This window comes from Enoplosus armatus, chromosome 19 (assembly GCF_043641665.1).
Source record: "Enoplosus armatus isolate fEnoArm2 chromosome 19, fEnoArm2.hap1, whole genome shotgun sequence".
Taxonomy (NCBI): domain Eukaryota; kingdom Metazoa; phylum Chordata; class Actinopteri; order Centrarchiformes; family Enoplosidae; genus Enoplosus; species Enoplosus armatus.
The window spans coordinates 15,484,477-15,502,006 of NC_092198.1; the positions used below are offsets into that span (position 1 = coordinate 15,484,477).

The following is a 17,530-nucleotide window of genomic DNA, read 5'->3' on the forward strand; positions in this document are numbered from 1 at the left end:
AGTATGAACGGAAATGGGTCCCCTTCACCTTCAAAATAAAAGCGTAAATTGTAGGTACGTTTCAAACACGATTGTTGAGATCATAGACTTTATATAATAAATAAAAAGAGATATATAATAAATATAAAAAAATAAGTGAAAACAGAGGCATGATACTAGATGATAACGCAAGACCTACTTTAGTCGATACTGTACTTTAAGAGTGCAAATTCCCAACAAAATGTATAATTAATAAAATTACCAAAATCCAATATAATACAATGTGAACCTGGTGCCCCAAGGGCCTGGAGCAGGTGCCCATTTTGAAAATCCAGCATTGGAAATTACATCAATGTATGTTGTCAAAAGACATAAAGTAGACACAAATACATATACATTTTATAGTGTACAAGTGTAAGTGTAAAAAATTATCAATCTGAAGAAAATCATGCCCTGAATTTGCTTCTACTCACATTTATTATTAAATAAGATGGGGTTTAATGTGATGTAAAAATACTTGTAAAAAAAGATATTCAGTGAAACGTTTTATTTTGAAAACCTCGTCCGGAACTTTCATTTTTATTCCTTGTCACTTGACGCTCGTGTTCACCTGACGCCAGTCTCTAGCCAGTAAGTGCGCAGGCTCTCTGATGTCAGGTGCTGATGGTTTCAATGTCTATGAACAAGAAACTGCTTCTCTAAATTTTTATGACAAAATCTTATGACTTCATCTGGATTCATCCCCGACAAGAAGTTATTTTCAGATTACATCATCAGTGTGGGCGCGTGAGTTCACCGTTAAAATCGATGTATTTAGTTTTATATTATCCAGCAATTATACAGCGTGGGCTGTTTAGGTAGATTTTGCATTATTATTAAAGCACGTTAGAAAGTTTAGAGCTAGTGTCGTAAATGAGGCAAAAATAACACAAGAAAGCATAAGATTGACTTGCATAAAACTATCCATTCGAAAAGTCTAAATGCTGTCATTTTAACATTGTAATTCAGACAAGGCTGAAATTGACATGACAGATTTTAGTGCCCTTCAGACAAATGATGTCCACTTAATGACTATGGTCTGCCCCCTGATGGTCCTTTATGTTATCACACTTTGTGTAGACTAGATGACATGGTAAATCTAAGGACATTCATACTAAATTGTCCTGGAGATTACTGCATCCACAAAATACAATTGGATTAAGAATATGGACAGGGAATTAAAAGCAGTTTTGCTTTTTTGTGGTGGGCAACCTTTATGCTGAAAATCTTCACCATCAGATTATAGTGAAGGCCAATAATGTGTGGATTTTGAGTATACAATGAAACGACTGCATTTTCTTGTGTCCTTTACACCTGGTCGACATTATTTTTAAAGGATTTCACTCAATGAGCAGCATCAAAATTAAATCTGGCTTTTTAATCATTCATAAAAATTTGTACATATTCAGTTTCTACAAGACAAAACAGGTCAAAGTACATAAGCTAAAACAATCAAGCATTGAGAGGACGTTCACTAGAAGCGAGTGTATGCACCCCTCTGTGGAGCAGGCGGAGCTCCACCCTGCTGCAGCTGATGGCGGAGCTGCTGGGAGTAAGGATCCTCCAGGGATTTGACTGACACTGTCGTCTTGGGCCCGGTCTTCCACTCGATGCCACTCTCATCCACCACAGAGGCCTCCACGGTGACGGTGTGAGTGCCCAAGATGGAGAAATTCAGCAAGAACTGGGTGCTGAAGTAGTCGTTGTGGGGTTCTACCCGCTGCTCGATCTCATTCGTTTTAGTGTCAAGTGCGATCTAAAAAGTTGAAAATACAGGAAAACAAGACATATATGTGGTGTTTTTATCAATATATATTTATATATTTAAATGTTTGAAGGCAAGCACTCAATACCTTGTAGTCAGGCCCTGTCTTGCTCTGGAGAACTGATGTGACATTGAGGCAGACAGACTGGATTTTCCTGAAGAGTCCTGGAGTCGAACCGTGCTGCACTACCCCCTCCACCTTTAGAGTCAGCTGCTGGCTGCTCTGCACTGGGATCGGTTCACTCGGTGTTCGCGGGGACGGAGAGAGGGCAAGCTGGAAAAATAGTAAGACATACCTGGGTCAGCCTTTAGAGAGCTTAACAAAGAATGTCGCACATAGCTGCAACTGTACTGTATGTGCCCATGATCACATGGTAGGTGGAGTCTGCTGCTTCTTTGCACTGCATGTGAGCTGTGGTTGTCAGTCAGCAGTGTGCTTGCATGTCAGCCTGTCTTGAAAACATTCCTGCACATGGTGTAATGTGTTGAAGTGATTGCTGAAACACTTCAGGGAAGGTTTTAGGGAGCTTGCCAAAAGATTGATCTTCGTATGGTCTAATAAATGCATCAGAGTTATGAGGGTGTGGTTTTCCCCATTCTTCCTTTTGTGTTGATGAAGTGATTGTTAACATTAACAATGAAAGGCATCCTGTACACTTATGTTGTCCTGAGGATCGTATCCCTCATACACTAGTAATACACACATACACTTAGTAGTCGATAGAAAGAAGCGTAATGAGCTCTCTATCATTCTAATGTTTTACATTCTGTTTGGCATCTGTAATTACGGATTGGGGTGTACATTTTATGGTGATTTTCAGAATAAAGTGACTGTATTGTACCTTGATGCTTGTTGACTGGAGCTTTTGGAAGAAATACCTCTGGAAAGACAGCGGGACTTTCAGCAAAGCTATGACAGCATCACAGAGACAACCTGTATGCTGGAAAACAATAACAGTAAACAATACATTTTCATTATTGACATTATAAGTTTGTGTAAGTTTACTATATTTAACCAGGTAAAAGTCATGTTGAGAATAAAATATCTTCCTAGAGACCTGACCAAGAGGGCAGCATCAAAATAATGTTACAACATTTAATACAAACAACATAAACAGGCCAAGATAACTGTCACACGCTTCAAAAGAGTATAGACAATATCCAGTTAAGATACATATACAGGTATGAGTTTCTAAAAAGTAAAAAAAAAGAAAAAGAAAAGGCAAAAGACAAAGAGAACTAGAATTAGGGTAGGAGCAGATTAAGCGTAGAATAAATCTGGACACCCTGCAGCTAAATTGTAAGCATAAGTAATTTACCATTCACATCACAAGGTGTTGTATATGACTCTTACCAGGCATGAAACAGGAGGGTGTTTCTTGGTGAGGCCCTCCACTTCCTCCAACACTCGACTGAAGACCGACATCATCCGTCGCTCATATTCACTCTCTGTCTGCACCGACCCCAGGGTGCCATACTCTTGAAAACTAGATTACAGAAACAGAGAGAGACAATCTGTTACAGACGAACGTCTGCCAGGAAAAGGCCTTCAGGGGATGTGTGTTATAGCAAAGCACTTTCAATAGAAACACTCAACTACATACAGTGAAAAACCTCTATAAAATTAACTAAGATGCATTTATTTTCACCACGGTGTCATTTACGTCAAATGTGCAGCTTAGAAAAAGGCTACATCCATACATCATGCTGTAGTTGGTTAAAGCATGATTTAATTCCATGACAAATTCAATATGATACATTTCAAGTTCACATTTTCCATCACACTCTACTGTCAGTCTACCACAGAGAAGCTACGTTTTCTCAGATGTCAAGCAAGTGAAAACCCTCCAACCCATGGAAATGAATAAAGGTACAAGTAATTTTACTCTACAGCAGTTTTCTGTTGGGAAGTGATACACAGTCACATACACAATCTAGACTAAATCTCTTTTTAAACTTTATCCGAAACCACCAAAAAAAAAAAAAGAAATCATACAAATCACGCTGTTCCACCTTTGTGGACTACAACAGCTCTCACCTGGCTGCCTGTGGGTCCAGGATCAGTGCTTCTATCACATGGGAGACAAGCAAACAGCTCTGCTGTTGTCTGAGCAGACAGTTAAAGAAAAGTGACTGATATTAAAGAAAGAAGAGACATTACGGCAGAGAAACCAGGGTTGTCAAAAAAGACAAAAGTCTGATCTGACTGAGGCATGTTTAAGGATACAGTTCCACATTGCGAAGGGTGGCATAATCAGCATCAAACGACGACTGGTGTAAATCAGCGTAGCGAGCTGCAAGACTTCTGAACTCATCCATGCATACCTTCATCTGGAAAAGAAGTTAGGTTTAGGTCCTAATTAATATTATGTGTAAAAACTTCCCCTAAATGCTACTGTATGTGAACAGAGGCTTATTCCAACCTAAACAATGACCTGACAAAAAAAGGTCACACTCCCTGCAGCGCTGCACAGACCTCCAGTAACTACTATTAGTGTTTCACCTGCATGGAGATGCGGCCGCACCGCTGCAGCTCATTGCCTGAGGTGAGGGCGACAGTGGTGGCGATGGCAGGAGGAGGGCTGGTCTTCAAGCTATTGCAGGTACAAATGAGCTGCGACAGGGCTTGTAGGGTGTCGATCCGCAGCTTAATGAACTCACACTGGAATGTAAGCGGGCTCAGAGGAGTGCTGGCAGCCTGGAGGGAGGGATTAATCAGATAACAGCACATAAACACTACAGTTAAACAGTGACACAGGACCTGTTGAGTTGACCTAACAAGATACAGCCAGGTATTAGGTGAGTTAATCCATTAACAATTTGAGATACTTAAATAGCAAGACTCTCCAGACTGAGTATCCGCAGCTGTCATTGGTCACGTAGGAGGAGGAATTGTATTAATGTTTTTTGACAAGCAGATGCCTGCCAGTTAACTGACCGTGAGGGAAGCGATGCCCTTTTGGTAGGAGCGCAGGGCCTCTGCGATGGCGCTCATGGCTCCACTGTAGTCTCCATCCTCCACGTGACTCAGGCACTGCTCTGCCTGGGAAAACTCTTTCAGGCTGTTCAGCCAGAAGTAGAAGTGCTCCGATGCCACACGGGTCCTCAGACTCTGGTACAGCTCGCTGGAGAACTCATGGCATCCCTGCAGATCAATGATAGTATTTCATCATGTTTCAGGTGCAGGGTTTGGCAAACTACGTCTGTGACATATCCTGAAGGGTTAGGGAAGTCATGGGCAACTGAACTCATCTTGTGACGCCTTTTCATTCAAACAAATAGATGCCTAGGTGCACCTTTACCAGCTCTCTCTTTCATCTTTGTGGATCAAATAGAGGTCTAGAATCATTAAAACACAGAATACAGAGTGCAGTCTGTGTTAAGGTTGTCAGAGCTCAAACACAGAAGACAACTTTATATCGACACACTCGCTGGTTATGTATGTACAAGCAGGTGAGATTACCATGCGTGAGGCTTGTCGTGCGATGCGGTACACCGTCCAGCCATTAGCAACATTCTCCAGCTGCTGTTTGATGACAGTCTTCACTTCGGCTGACAGAGATGACTGACTAGCAACAAAAATCACTGTTGCCAAGGAAACCTGCAGCAATCCCAGCGGGAGAGACCAAAATCAGAGATATACAAGGGCAATAAAACGCCTATAAAAACCAAGGATTTTTAAACTGAATGCAGTGTCAGCTATTCTAACATTGTTGTAGGTTTACAGCAGTCATGCATAGGCTAGAAAATAACAAGCTCAATTTCTGACTGAAATCAGGTTAGCATGTGCAGGTTGATTTTCCACTGAAACATAGATATAACACAATTACTGCTCAATTGTCATGTAAATTAGTCATGTTGTCATGTTGTAAGTCGCTTGTGCTTAAAACATAAAAGCTTCATTTAAGTGTTGTGAGGCTCTTAAAGCTTTAATTTCCTGTCTCAACAGCAGCTGACGTCTGACTCATGCACAGTCTCTCACCAGAAGCTCCTGCTGCTTGTCAGTGGAGGAGTGAGTGGCCACTCTGTAGAGGTCCACCAGATCTCCCAGCATGCCGTCGCCCAACACCGGCAGGTGGGTGGCGATGGCTGCCAGAGCGTGGCACATGAGAACGCGAGAGGAGTCACAGGATAAGTGGAGCTGGCCGAGCAAGAACTCCACAGCAGACTGGCTGAGATGGGGCCGACTTTTCAGCAGTTTAACCAATGAGGTGAGGGCCGTCTAGGGTTGACACAAAAACGGAAGCAGAAGGATCTGCATTACCCAGTCATAATGGAGACAAGAGCTGGTTGAGGATAAACAGCCTCCTGGTAATCAATCATCTTTACATACATTTCCAGGAGGTGGATGGCGGTAGAGTTAGATGCCTAGATGGTAAGGTATGCTGGTATTATGGTTGTCAGTGTTAGAAACAGCTGTAATAATTCAGCTTTACTGAGCAATGCTCCCAAAATCATTTTGCAGTTACAATGTTACATTTGTCCAAAGATGGAGACTGCATTTATTATTGCTTTGGTATCAAATAACACAAATGTAAACAGAGTTTGTGATATTCGTGTGTCTTAAATTTCAAAACACGGCATCCTAAATGCCTCACACTAGGCAAAGTTTTACATTTCCATGTTAACATTAAATTATCAAGAACGTTTGGCATGGCACCTTCCCCTGACTTTACTGACCAGGGCTGGGATATCATTTGAAATGCCATACTATGTTCAATTAGATAGTGTTCCTATATGTTTTTCTACAAAGACCTTTTTAATCTAACAGGAGAAAATAAACAAGTAAACAAAATACAATCTAAAATATAAATCAGGAACTATCTTATCAAAGAATATGTAAACAACATTACAAATCCGATCAGGCATTTGATGCCAGCTTACAGAACTTGACGGTTTTCTACACTTTGTGCTACGAACACATTTGGGTTGGTACCAAAAAAAGAATGAGGTTCAATACCCAGCTCTATTCTTGATGTATTGATCCAAGCTATGCCCTCTGCCTTGTGGTTATAATGTTGTCTTACTTTGAGTGTGGCCTGTGCACTAGGGCTGCTGTCCTGACTGCAAAGCATCAATAGAGACTCCACTCCCAAAACTGTGTCCTGCTCCAGCTGTACTATATCTGAGGAGGAGAAGTACACACAGCAACACTTAGCCTTGGGACACAAGAGCAAACATCAGTGGGGTGAATGTGAGATCAATGCATTGATGAGCAATTGGCATTTTAAGAATGTTGCTGTGAGTAACCTTTTTCTGGACAGGAAATGGCGATGTTGGAGAGCACTATGACCCCGTGAGCGGCCACTGCCAGGTTGCTGTGGTAACAGCATTCTTGTGCCAGTTTAACCAGGTCAGTGAGCCGGGGGGGAACTGAAGAGCCACCTGAGAAGAATGTTTGAGAGGAATAAAGATAAGTCCAGAGTCGTTCCCTTCTTCTTCACAATACAACTAACAGCGATGGAAACATGCAGTTAAAGCCTGGTTAAGATCAAATTCTTACATACTTAAAGAAACACTGTTATCGAGAACTATTTAAAAGTGAATACAACCTGTCATATTGCTAAAGTACTGTTTGATTGCAATTGTTCCAGAGAGGGTGGAGAGGACAGCCAACATCCCCAGCTTGAGACTGTTGTAAGGGCTGGTCAAGGCGCACTCACACAGGGTCTGCAGGAACGAAACCCATTAGATTACCTACAGATTTAAAACCAACATAAAGACAAACCTATGGTGCAACTGTCAGTATCTGAAACTCCACCTGAGTGTTTTCTCTGATCCAAAGGTGAGGCGCCTTTTTAGCCAGGAGCTTTAGGTCATTAATTGCGAGCCTCTTCACAGCTTTTCTTGGGTCGTCTTTCACGTATTGAAGGAGAAGCTGTAACTGTACAGATAAGGAATCAAATAAAAAAACAATCATTTATTAGTACAAGGGTGCAAATCTTAATAATAATAGAGCTACATCATGAACAGCCAGATGTCAAAAATATAAATATATACAAAAAGGGCTTTACACTACGTTCACACATACAGATACAAAGTAGTAGGTAGTCTCTGACCTCTGATAAATCTGTAGCACTGTGGATATGTTGCATACATTTACATACTCTGCTCTGACTCCACAGTGGTTCTCTGAGTGCCATTGGCTCTCACCTGGTTGTAACGCACATTGCGTCAAGAGGACATTTGCATAAAGTTGAGCTTTCCTCAACTTTCACCTGTATTGCCACTGGGCATCTTTTAAATATCTGTAGCTCATCAGGTGGCGTCAGGCTGCGATGCCAGATCCCATTCGCAATGAATAGCAGCCTATTCCTGTCCCAGCTTTTAAGTCTGCACGTGCAAATATGCCATTACAGTAACTAACCAATAACATTGAGGTACAGCTATGACATGGTGCTACCTGCTTTGGGATATCGATGAGGGAGGAGGCGGCCAGCTGGGTGAAGGTATGCAGGGTGACGATGACCATGGGGGTGGAGGGATAAGAGTTGACCAGGTGCTGTAGCAGGTCCCGGCTGCTGGAGGCCAAGCTGGCATCATGATGCATGTGCTGCAACATGGGGATCAGCTTCAGCTTCAGTTCCACTGGAGTGTCTAAACCTGGGTTGAGGCATATGTAAAAGAGGAATATAAACTCTAAGACAAAATACCAACACATATCTGCTGAACAGAAAGCTTTGCCTGGACAATCATGAGCGATGTCAAGTATTTGTGGATTCTGTAAAATATTGTTGGTATTTGGTGGTACATTAATTTCAAAGTTGCATGTTTCATTTTCATTATCAAATGAACAGTATCTATTTTAGTGTGGACTGCAATGTTCACACAAACCACATTTTAATGCTCACTTGTTTTTTGTTGTCTTAACTATAACCTCTGTGGGTGTATTCACTATTAATCACCTGTTTTAGGCCTTGATTTGTTTTTATTTAAATGTTGAATAGTTGAATATTTACAAAATACTCAAAGCTTGAAAAAAAAAGGTAATCAGGACAGCTGTGTTTCTAAAAGTGATCTGTGACCTTTTCAATACAGAGAGGATATTTTACCTTGAATCATCTCACTGACTTTGTTGCAAATCCCAGCTGCAAAGTCTCTGAAAATCAGAAAACACCACATGTATGTTATTCAAAACATTATTCTGTGCATATATATATATATATATATATATCTATGCCACAGCTCAGGTGAAGCAACAATTTTCCTTACTTTGACTGTGCAGAGAAGCTTGCAGCAGCAAATATGGCGGCCTCTACTTCTACATTGTCATGAGAATCCAGACTTTGGCGAATACTGTGGTGGGCATTCTTCCTCTCTGGGATGATGGAGGCCAAACTACCAAGCATCCTGAATAGAAGGAACAACGGGGAAATTGTTTGTTTTAAGCCTTAGATAACTGGAAAGAGTGTGAAGCTCTTGAAGTATCACTTTTCATTCTGGGGCTACAGAGTAGTACAGCGTTATCATATGTTGGTCTCACCATTCTAAATTGGAAATCCTGTGCCAACGAGCATAATATAAAAGTACATTCATATTATTACCTCAGAGTGATGGCTCTGGCCACTGGGTCATTGCTATGGATGACTGAAAACACCCTTTTGACAAATTCGTCCACATTGAGGATCTTTTCGAGATGTTTCTCACTCTGTTGAGTTACTTTCAGCACACATAGGCGCAGAAAGTTGTTCCTGAAATCAGAGAGACAAGCTTTTATAAACAAAGAAGTTTGTGCCACGATCATTTTGGAGATTGTATATAGCGGTGTTGTTGTGCATTATATTGTGTATTATTGAGAGGTGTGTCTAATATTTAGATAAGGAATCATTGCAGGGCTGTTATAATCTTGTAATAGACGTCAGTTTATTAGTAATCATCAAAATCGGAAACCACTATTCTTTTGTCAATGAGCACCTATCGCCTTAGTTCCAAGCTATAAAGCATCATACCCAAGTCTGAAGATGTCTGCTAGTTTCAGAAATGCAGAGTTGATGAGGATGGGAAAAGGGTACTTCTGGAAGAGTTTGGGGAAGAGCACCACAGCCTCACACTGCTCTCCCAGCTTCCCCGACCGTAACCCTAGAATTGAAGCAATTTAACTGGTCACAAAAAAGCAGGGACATCTCATATTGTCAATAATATAGCGAAAACACATGTACAAGACACAGGATCAGACTATAACCGATTAGCTATATGCTAACTTGGTTAGCAAGCTAGCTAACGCACCTTTGTCCAGCTCCATGAGAGCCGAATTGGCGTCGAGTTCTTGTTCGCCATAACAAGCCTCTGACAAGAATGAACGTGCAGTTGAAAGCGACATTGCTGTTTTGTTTTACTAATACTTGAAAAAGACCTGACAGCACCCCTGAGTCGTTAGCATTTCATTGTACAGGCGACTGCGTGTTACGGCAGTAGTACTTCCGGTCTACGGTTTAGGCTTTCACTATAAAGCGCACGTAACTTGTTACATTTTGAAGGTTCATTTCATTGACTATTACTATTACTACTTCCTTAAGATCCAAATCTTAAAGCAAACAATTCTTACGTAAACAAATTCCACTTAAAGTGGTGGAAAATACCACAGTGATTTTACTGAAGTACAGTACTATTTTGATACTATGCAGGATTTGTCCTTGCAGTTGAGTGTTTTCGTGTGGCACTGCTACTTTACTTGAATAGCCACTCCAGACATGTTTTTAGACAAAAACACTAACGCATTGAATAATAATTTCTGTCTAGTACAAACAAAGTCCATTAACTCCCATTTACTCCGTCTCTCTCATTGAAACATCCAGAATTTGTGAATATGAGAATATTTTTCCCTTCAAAAGTTCCCCACTTCACTAAAAAGTCCATTCTCAGTGTATGTGCACTGGATATCTCCACATCACACTTGTATTAGATGCCTATTGGACCATTATTGTCTTACAAACTAGTTTTGATATCACAAAATCATCCTGGTATATACACGTCCTACACTGATATTTAAGTAAGGACAGGAAGGCCAAGAAATTCCCCCCTTCTGCAGATTAATGAGAAAACAGCATTCTAATATCATTAGAACCCTGCACATTAATCATTCTGCATAATGAAAGTCTAACATGCCAAGTAAGACAATAATAAGTTAAATAAACATTTTGGACTGACCCATTCTAAAGAGGATCTTTTATTTTGATTTTTTTGAACGGATCAATAGGTCGTTATTGTGACACAAAGAAACCGGATGTGGAAGCGACGCTGCTGAGGAAGTGGCTGTTTCAACCAATGGTAGCGTGGAACGCAAGTTTAGCGGGGGATTCAGTCCTGTGTTCAGGAGATCTGTTCGCGGGAAAGACAAGCATCAGCAGCAACACGGACCAACGATCGGGCTTAACTCGTCAGTGTTATTATTAAAAGATATTTCAGATCGTCCTCTACCGGAGTGTAGGGATGCTTTTCCGCTCAATTGTTGACAGAGGAGTGGGCAAGCGAAGGCAGAATGGTGAGACAATCAATTTGGGAATGTATTGGTGGGCTTTTCGTTTACCGGGTGTGCTATCTACACAGCAGCTACTGGCAAACTTAAGCTAGCTTAACATCAAGGGTAATGTAACATAACCTTTCTGTTTTATGTTGGGAGTTGTCGCTGAAACCACTAAAGTTCACAGTTGGATCTTTGGTTGTGTTCCATTTCTGTTGCCATGGCAGTATAATGTAACGTACAAATTAACGTTAGTTTACGTTATCAATGTAAAGTGGTGTGTTCTTTGGCTTTTGGCACCAGGAATCCCTTTTTCAATTCCCTACAATTGGTGAAGTCCAGTCAAAGCATTAAAAAGTTTAGGTATGAGTATATCAGCAGTAAACCCAATATTTAATTTTTACAATATCGAATAAGATATGGCAAATGTAGGCAAAACTATGTGTAAAAAATGCAATACAATGACCTGTACTCTAATGTTATGGATTATATCAGACTAAACTCTTAAAATGACAAAAACAAACCCATCCGTAACTAATTTTGTTAGTTATAAATTATAATTAGTTTGTTATCACTAATTTGGAATGTCACTGAAAATTGGTAAATGATGATGTTGAGTTATTGCCCAGCCTTTTATTACTGATTTGCACTGTTAGTCAAACATAGTGTGAAAAAATAACAAGTAACTACAGCCACCAGACAGAGGGAGTAGAATATATAGTATATTGTAACCTCTGAATAGGGTGGAGTAAAAACACAAAATTGTATAAAAGTATCTTTAAAATAGCTTGCCTGACTAAATGCACGTTCTTCTTTGATCTTCCCAGCCCTCCCTGCAGATCCCTGGTCCAGGTACCCTTTGAACTCTCTGCTGAAAGGCTACCAGTGTGTCCGACATGACGAACACGTCTCCTATGGCAACCTGGGTGACTCTGTGCCGCCGTTTGGATTGGCTTTCTCTCCTGGTAACCCACATGTACATGCCATATTGTCATCAGATGATACACAACAGAGCTAGAAGCCTTTTATCCATCTAACCGGTGTGTCCCTCTTCTCCCAACTCTCTTCAGCCGGGGACATGCAGAATGTCCTTGCAGCAGCTAATGAAGAAGGCATTGTTAGGATCTACAACACAGAGAGCCGTGAAAACCCGCTTCTTAAAGGTATGTGTACAGACTGCCCACCCCACATTAATTCATCAGGAAATATCAGGGGCTAATGTGGTCTGTGAATATCCACAGAATGGCTGGCTCATGAGAATGCTGTCTTTGACATAGCCTGGGTACCGGGGGAGCCTCACTTAGTAAGTACAATTCAATTCATGTTGTCAGTCCACTATGAATCATGATGTTAAGTCAGTAAGATCTTTCAAATACTTTATTTAACTGCATTATGACTGTTGACTAGCACTTCTAAAGCTCACTGCAAATGAACTCATTCATTTATGTTGTCTAGTTTGATTTTGTTTGTGACTCCTTGTATTTCCTCATTATCTACTCTTGTTCATATTGCTGAATTTAAAGCACCTTGTAAACTCCCTTTTCTTGCATATAAAGCCTTCTTTAAATAAATGTTATTATTATTCATCCTTAGGTGACTGCTGCTGGTGATCAGATGGCCAGGCTGTGGGATGTGAAGTCAGGGGAGCTGTTGGGCAGCTTCAAGGGTCACCTCTGCAGCCTCAAGTCTGTTGCATTCGCACCGCAGGAGAAAGGTATACTATATACTGACCAAATACTGTGTTGCTGGGGGATTCTTGGTTCCCTGTTTTCTTTCAGAAGAAACCAGAAAACACTGTGTTGATGGTGTGACATTGGATTTTGGGGCTATGGCAGCCTGTCAATCATGTTTATATACGCCCTCACCTATTAGTATGGCATTAATAACCACTAATGCAAATGCCAGGAGGAAAAAAACAGTTGGAATCTTTAATTTTTTAGTATTTAATGTTAAGTAGCATAAAATGGCAAACAGTTTTTTTCAAGGGGAAAATGATCATTTATATTTTGCATTAACGATCATTTGTTGTATCACATTATTGATTGCTTTGTCTTCTATTAAGCAGCTGTGTTCTGTACTGGGGCCAGAGATGGAAATATTATGGTCTGGGACACCAGGTGCAGCAAAAAAGGTATCAATTAGAAATTTCAATTACAAAGGTTTTGTTTTTTGTATTGTGTTTTATTTCTCAAATGTTGTAATATATTATATTGTAAATGGCAAATGCAGAAAGATGAGTTGGGGTATCTTATAGCGTGTGTGTTCATGTTTATGTCTTCCTCTCAGATGGTTTCTACAGACAGGTGAAACACATTAGTGGCGCTCACAACAAAGCAGAGGCAAACCCCCCCACCAAAGCAAAAAAGAGGCGGAGCAGCACCCGTGGCATGGCTCCCAGTGTGGTGAGTTTCTTCAACAACTCACCCTCTTTAATGAAATAAAGAGTGTGGCTGTGCAGAAAGAAGGCTGACCTTTGAGCGCCTCGTCTCTCTTGCAGGACACCCAGCAGAGCGTCACAGTGGTTTTGTTTCAGGATCAGCACACCCTCATCTCTTCTGGGGCTGTTGATGGGTAAGAAACCACTGTTACTTGTTTTTAAGGCAACAAGCCAGTATGTAAAACAGCTGCCAAAGCAAACAAACTTGTATGGTCACATTAATTTTGCTATTTCATTCCTCTTAACCAGAGTAATCAAGATGTGGGATCTGAGGAAGAACTACACTGCACACCGCCACGATCCAGTCCCGCTGCAGACGTACCCATACCCGGGCTCTTGCATGCGCACGCGTCTGGGTTAGTTTTGTACAACACTGGGCGCCATGTTTACCTGAAACATGCAAATGAACAGAATGAGCTGAATGTTATTTTGCATGTGTTGCAGGTTATTCCGGACTTGTTCTGGACTCCTCGAGATCCAACGTCATATGCAACTGCACCGATGACAATATCTACATGTTCAATGTCAGCGGAATAAAAACGACTCCAGGTAAACAAGGACTCCACTCTGATTATACATATTGTGTATCTGTGCCAAAATAGAAATTCTCCAGTTTATCACTAATTTAATTAATTGCCGTTGCATATCACTAGATGGGGCTGCAAACTAATGTCCTTTGCTTAAACTGTCATGGAGAGAGCAAAGCAAGAGGGCACTGTTTGATAGAGGAAATGTAAAGACACAGGGACATTGTGTACCTGTACAAGTCAGAGATTTCAACATGTGAAATCCTGAAGGATTTGGACTGCTAATCAGCATGGAATCAGCTGCTCACACATTACAAGCCAGGTAGCCATTTTGAAACATAGAACAGTACAGAGTGGACACTTTCTGTATAGGCCTGTTTTTGTCACTGGACTATTGAGTAGATGTACATGAACTACAGGACAGTTGAGTTGAATCCTTAACGCTTCTCATTAAGGCTCATGTCATGTTTAGTGTTATTCTGTTTGAGGATCAGTTGCTTTCTGAATTGAAGCTTTATTTAGTGTTTCTAACATTGCTGTTTGTTTTTCTCCACAGTGGCAGTTTTCAGTGGCCACCAGAACTCCTCATTTTATGTGAAGTCCACTATTAGCCCTGATGACCAGTTTTTGGTCAGTGGCTCGAGTGACAACAACGCGTACATCTGGAAGGTACGGTGTCTATTTTATTTTTTGCCATATTAAAATGGAAAGTTGTTTTGTGTCTGTAATGTTTTAGAGTGATTTTGATTGCATTTTTTTAAATCTCATGTTACATTTCAGATCTCTGATCCTAAATGTCCTCCCATGATGCTCCAGGGCCATAGTGAGGAAGTGACATCTGTTGCATGGTGCCCAACAGATTTTACTAAGGTGAGGCAACAAACTGTGTAGTTTGAGTTTTTCAAAGGCTCTTTCAGTAACCTATAGATACATAACCAGTCACAGCCACGGTATTCTCCATCCTGTTTCCTTTTTAGCTGCGATTGATGTAGAGGTTTTTGTGTTTTCCTGCTGTGAAGCTGAGCTGTTTTAATAGGCTAGGAAGATGGATTTAGGCTCCGTATAATCCCCACTGCTCTGTTGGCAGATTGCTTCCTGTTCTGATGACCACACTATACGGATATGGAGGCTTCACCGGGAAATGGATGGGGTACAATCTTCAGTGGGAGAGGCCAACCTTGTTGGCTGGGCACGTCCTAAGTCTCCCTCAAGTGAGTTTTACAACTACCATTACCTGCCTTGCAACAAGATAAATAACATCTTTCGATGCCAGTTCTGTTCTTCATATTGTTGCCTTACCTTAGCATGAGAAATGTGGAGGTCATAAATCACTGCTGTTCTGTAGTATTCATGGTGTCACATCTGAACTAACTCTTTATGCATTTCTTAAGGGCCTTCAATCAGAGCTGAAACAACCCCTGCCAAGACACAGAGGACAGAGAGTCTTGGTGGCCTGGCGTCACCCCAGCTTGCTGCTTGTGCTCCCAGTGGAGCCGCCCTGCCTCTGCCCTCCAGCACCACCTCACCTATCCCTTCTGAGGATGCTAAGGCTGCTGCTGTCCGCCAGAGAACGCCATCTTCTATCAAACAGTGGTTATCCCCGAGCCGTGGATCCCCCGGACAGGTCAGCCCTCTGCTCCGAAGGGTGCTGAGCCCATGTCCCCAGAGCCCGACAAGCAGCACCTCTCCCACAGAACGACGGGCCAAACGCAGGCTGGAGACTGGCGACGGTGCATCTGCAAGCTGTGAGGGTGCTGAACCGTGTGACTGTGTTACTGAACTCTATCCTGCGGCCAAGAGAAGCCGGACCCTGTCTGGAATCTGCTGCCCCGCTCAAGAGAGCCGGGTACAAACAGACTGTCACGCAGAGGACAGCAAGCAAGCCTCATCTAGACAGACTGGCAAGGAGAATTGCTCTCCCAGAGCAATTGACTGGTTGTCAGTGATGGGCCAAAAGATGAAGAAAGGTCAAGGAAGCCCTAATACTCCCAGAAGCCCCAGTGGCTCTAAGAAACAAGAAGGCAAGACACCAGCTTCACCGGTAAGCATGAAAATGTTTCTTTTACAAATTTCACTAGCTGTTGACTAGCACTTCTAAAGCTCACTTAGTGACACACTATCTCTCATTATATCACCTTTCGGACAGAGCCAGCCTAGTTGTTTCTAGTGTTGCTGCTGGTGTTAGTTTTGTATTTACCGTACAGACATGAGAGTGGTATTGATCTTCTCGTATAACTCTCGATGAGAAAGTGAATAAGCATATTTCCCAAAGTGTCTTTAAGGCAGAGTGAACAGCTGCACTTATTTGAGACTAGTGTAACTCGTGCAACTCAAATATTTGTAATTTCTTTTACTTCCACAACACAAAGTTCCCAGTCTAGAAATTCAAGCGTATCTTCATTGGAAGTCACGGGAAAAGATTAACTGCATTACAGTAGGATGGAGTGTTTGGTAATTAAGTGCTCATGTTTACATTGATGGGGATGTCTTATAGCTATTAGATATTGCAGCTGACCTTTTTTGTTTCTCATTTTTCAGACCATCCGCTCACCACAAACCATGAAGAAAATCTCCACGTATTTCACAAGAAGGCCTCTGGAGTGACCATTTGTGCCAGTCAGATGCTCTGTGCTTCTGTTTAAAATGCTATATTTTTTATTTTGAGTATTTTTAACCTGAACCCACAGACAATAAGCCTCTCCCCTCACTGATATATGTCCCAATTACATGAGTACATGAACCTGGGCTGCATAGAGATTGACAAAACCGTTATTGTGAATATTTGATGCTGCGGTTTTCACATCCTGAGAGGCTGCTTTATTTTAATTGGGTCATAGGTTTTGCAGTTGCCTCCTACACAGTTTTCTGGTGCTGTGCTGAATCTCTGGCTGGAAAAATCGTGTCAAACCTGACAACTTCAAGAGATGCATTAGGGTTTAATACAAGAAACCACATTTAATATAGTTGTTCAGAAGCTCAACTGGGTATTAATACGTAAGTGCAAGTGTGGCCATTTTAAATTCTGCTAAAAAATGACCATTATTTGATCCACATCTTTGAGCTGTTTTATGAACTTTGCTAAGATTTATCGCTTCATCTCTTTGTGAGGATTTTCATGTGTGGGGTTTGAATTTTTTCTGTCTGTGTTACACGTAAAATTCTGCAAAATGTAATTTTTCTTGAGCAAATGCTTAAGTTGTTTATATGTACAAAATAACCAATGAGTGTTGCTTGGTTCATTTGTATTTAATTGACACAAATTTGCTGTGGTCAGATTTTATTAAATTGAAAATAGTTTTCAAAGTGTGTGGCATGCTATTGGT

At 41.3% G+C, this 17,530-nt stretch overlaps 2 protein-coding genes across 5 annotated transcripts; one reads left to right on the top strand and one right to left on the bottom strand.

Moving 5' to 3' along the window:
- Positions 1–1,393: 1,393 nt before the first annotated feature.
- ints7 (integrator complex subunit 7) lies at positions 1,394–10,136 on the bottom strand. Of its 4 annotated transcripts, none has more exons than XM_070925842.1 (20): positions 10,010–10,136; positions 9,733–9,862; positions 9,328–9,474; positions 8,996–9,133; positions 8,836–8,882; positions 8,187–8,386; positions 7,545–7,667; positions 7,336–7,453; positions 7,034–7,168; positions 6,811–6,908; positions 5,766–6,005; positions 5,247–5,384; positions 4,722–4,928; positions 4,287–4,481; positions 4,011–4,114; positions 3,822–3,890; positions 3,180–3,270; positions 2,626–2,724; positions 1,872–2,057; positions 1,394–1,774 (listed from the first exon to the last, which is right to left on the bottom strand). In XM_070925842.1, the coding sequence occupies exons 1-20, from the start codon at positions 10,101–10,103 to the stop codon at positions 1,493–1,495; spliced, it is 2,841 nt and encodes a 946-aa protein (XP_070781943.1). In that variant the 5' UTR covers positions 10,104–10,136; the 3' UTR covers positions 1,394–1,492. The 4 variants fall into 4 exon arrangements, with proteins under 4 accessions (XP_070781943.1, XP_070781944.1, XP_070781942.1 ...); XM_070925843.1 differs by having other exon boundaries at positions 2,626–2,664; positions 3,138–3,270; XM_070925841.1 differs by having other exon boundaries at positions 3,138–3,270.
- Positions 10,137–11,212: 1,076 nt separating this feature from the next.
- dtl (denticleless E3 ubiquitin protein ligase homolog (Drosophila)) lies at positions 11,213–16,811 on the top strand. Its single transcript, XM_070926233.1, has 15 exons — positions 11,213–11,264; positions 12,071–12,208; positions 12,314–12,406; positions 12,485–12,546; positions 12,837–12,957; positions 13,309–13,374; positions 13,530–13,645; positions 13,741–13,814; positions 13,930–14,036; positions 14,125–14,229; positions 14,764–14,876; positions 14,988–15,077; positions 15,295–15,418; positions 15,599–16,248; positions 16,746–16,811. The coding sequence occupies exons 1-15, from the start codon at positions 11,213–11,215 to the stop codon at positions 16,809–16,811; spliced, it is 1,977 nt and encodes a 658-aa protein (XP_070782334.1).
- Positions 16,812–17,530: the final 719 nt, after the last annotated feature.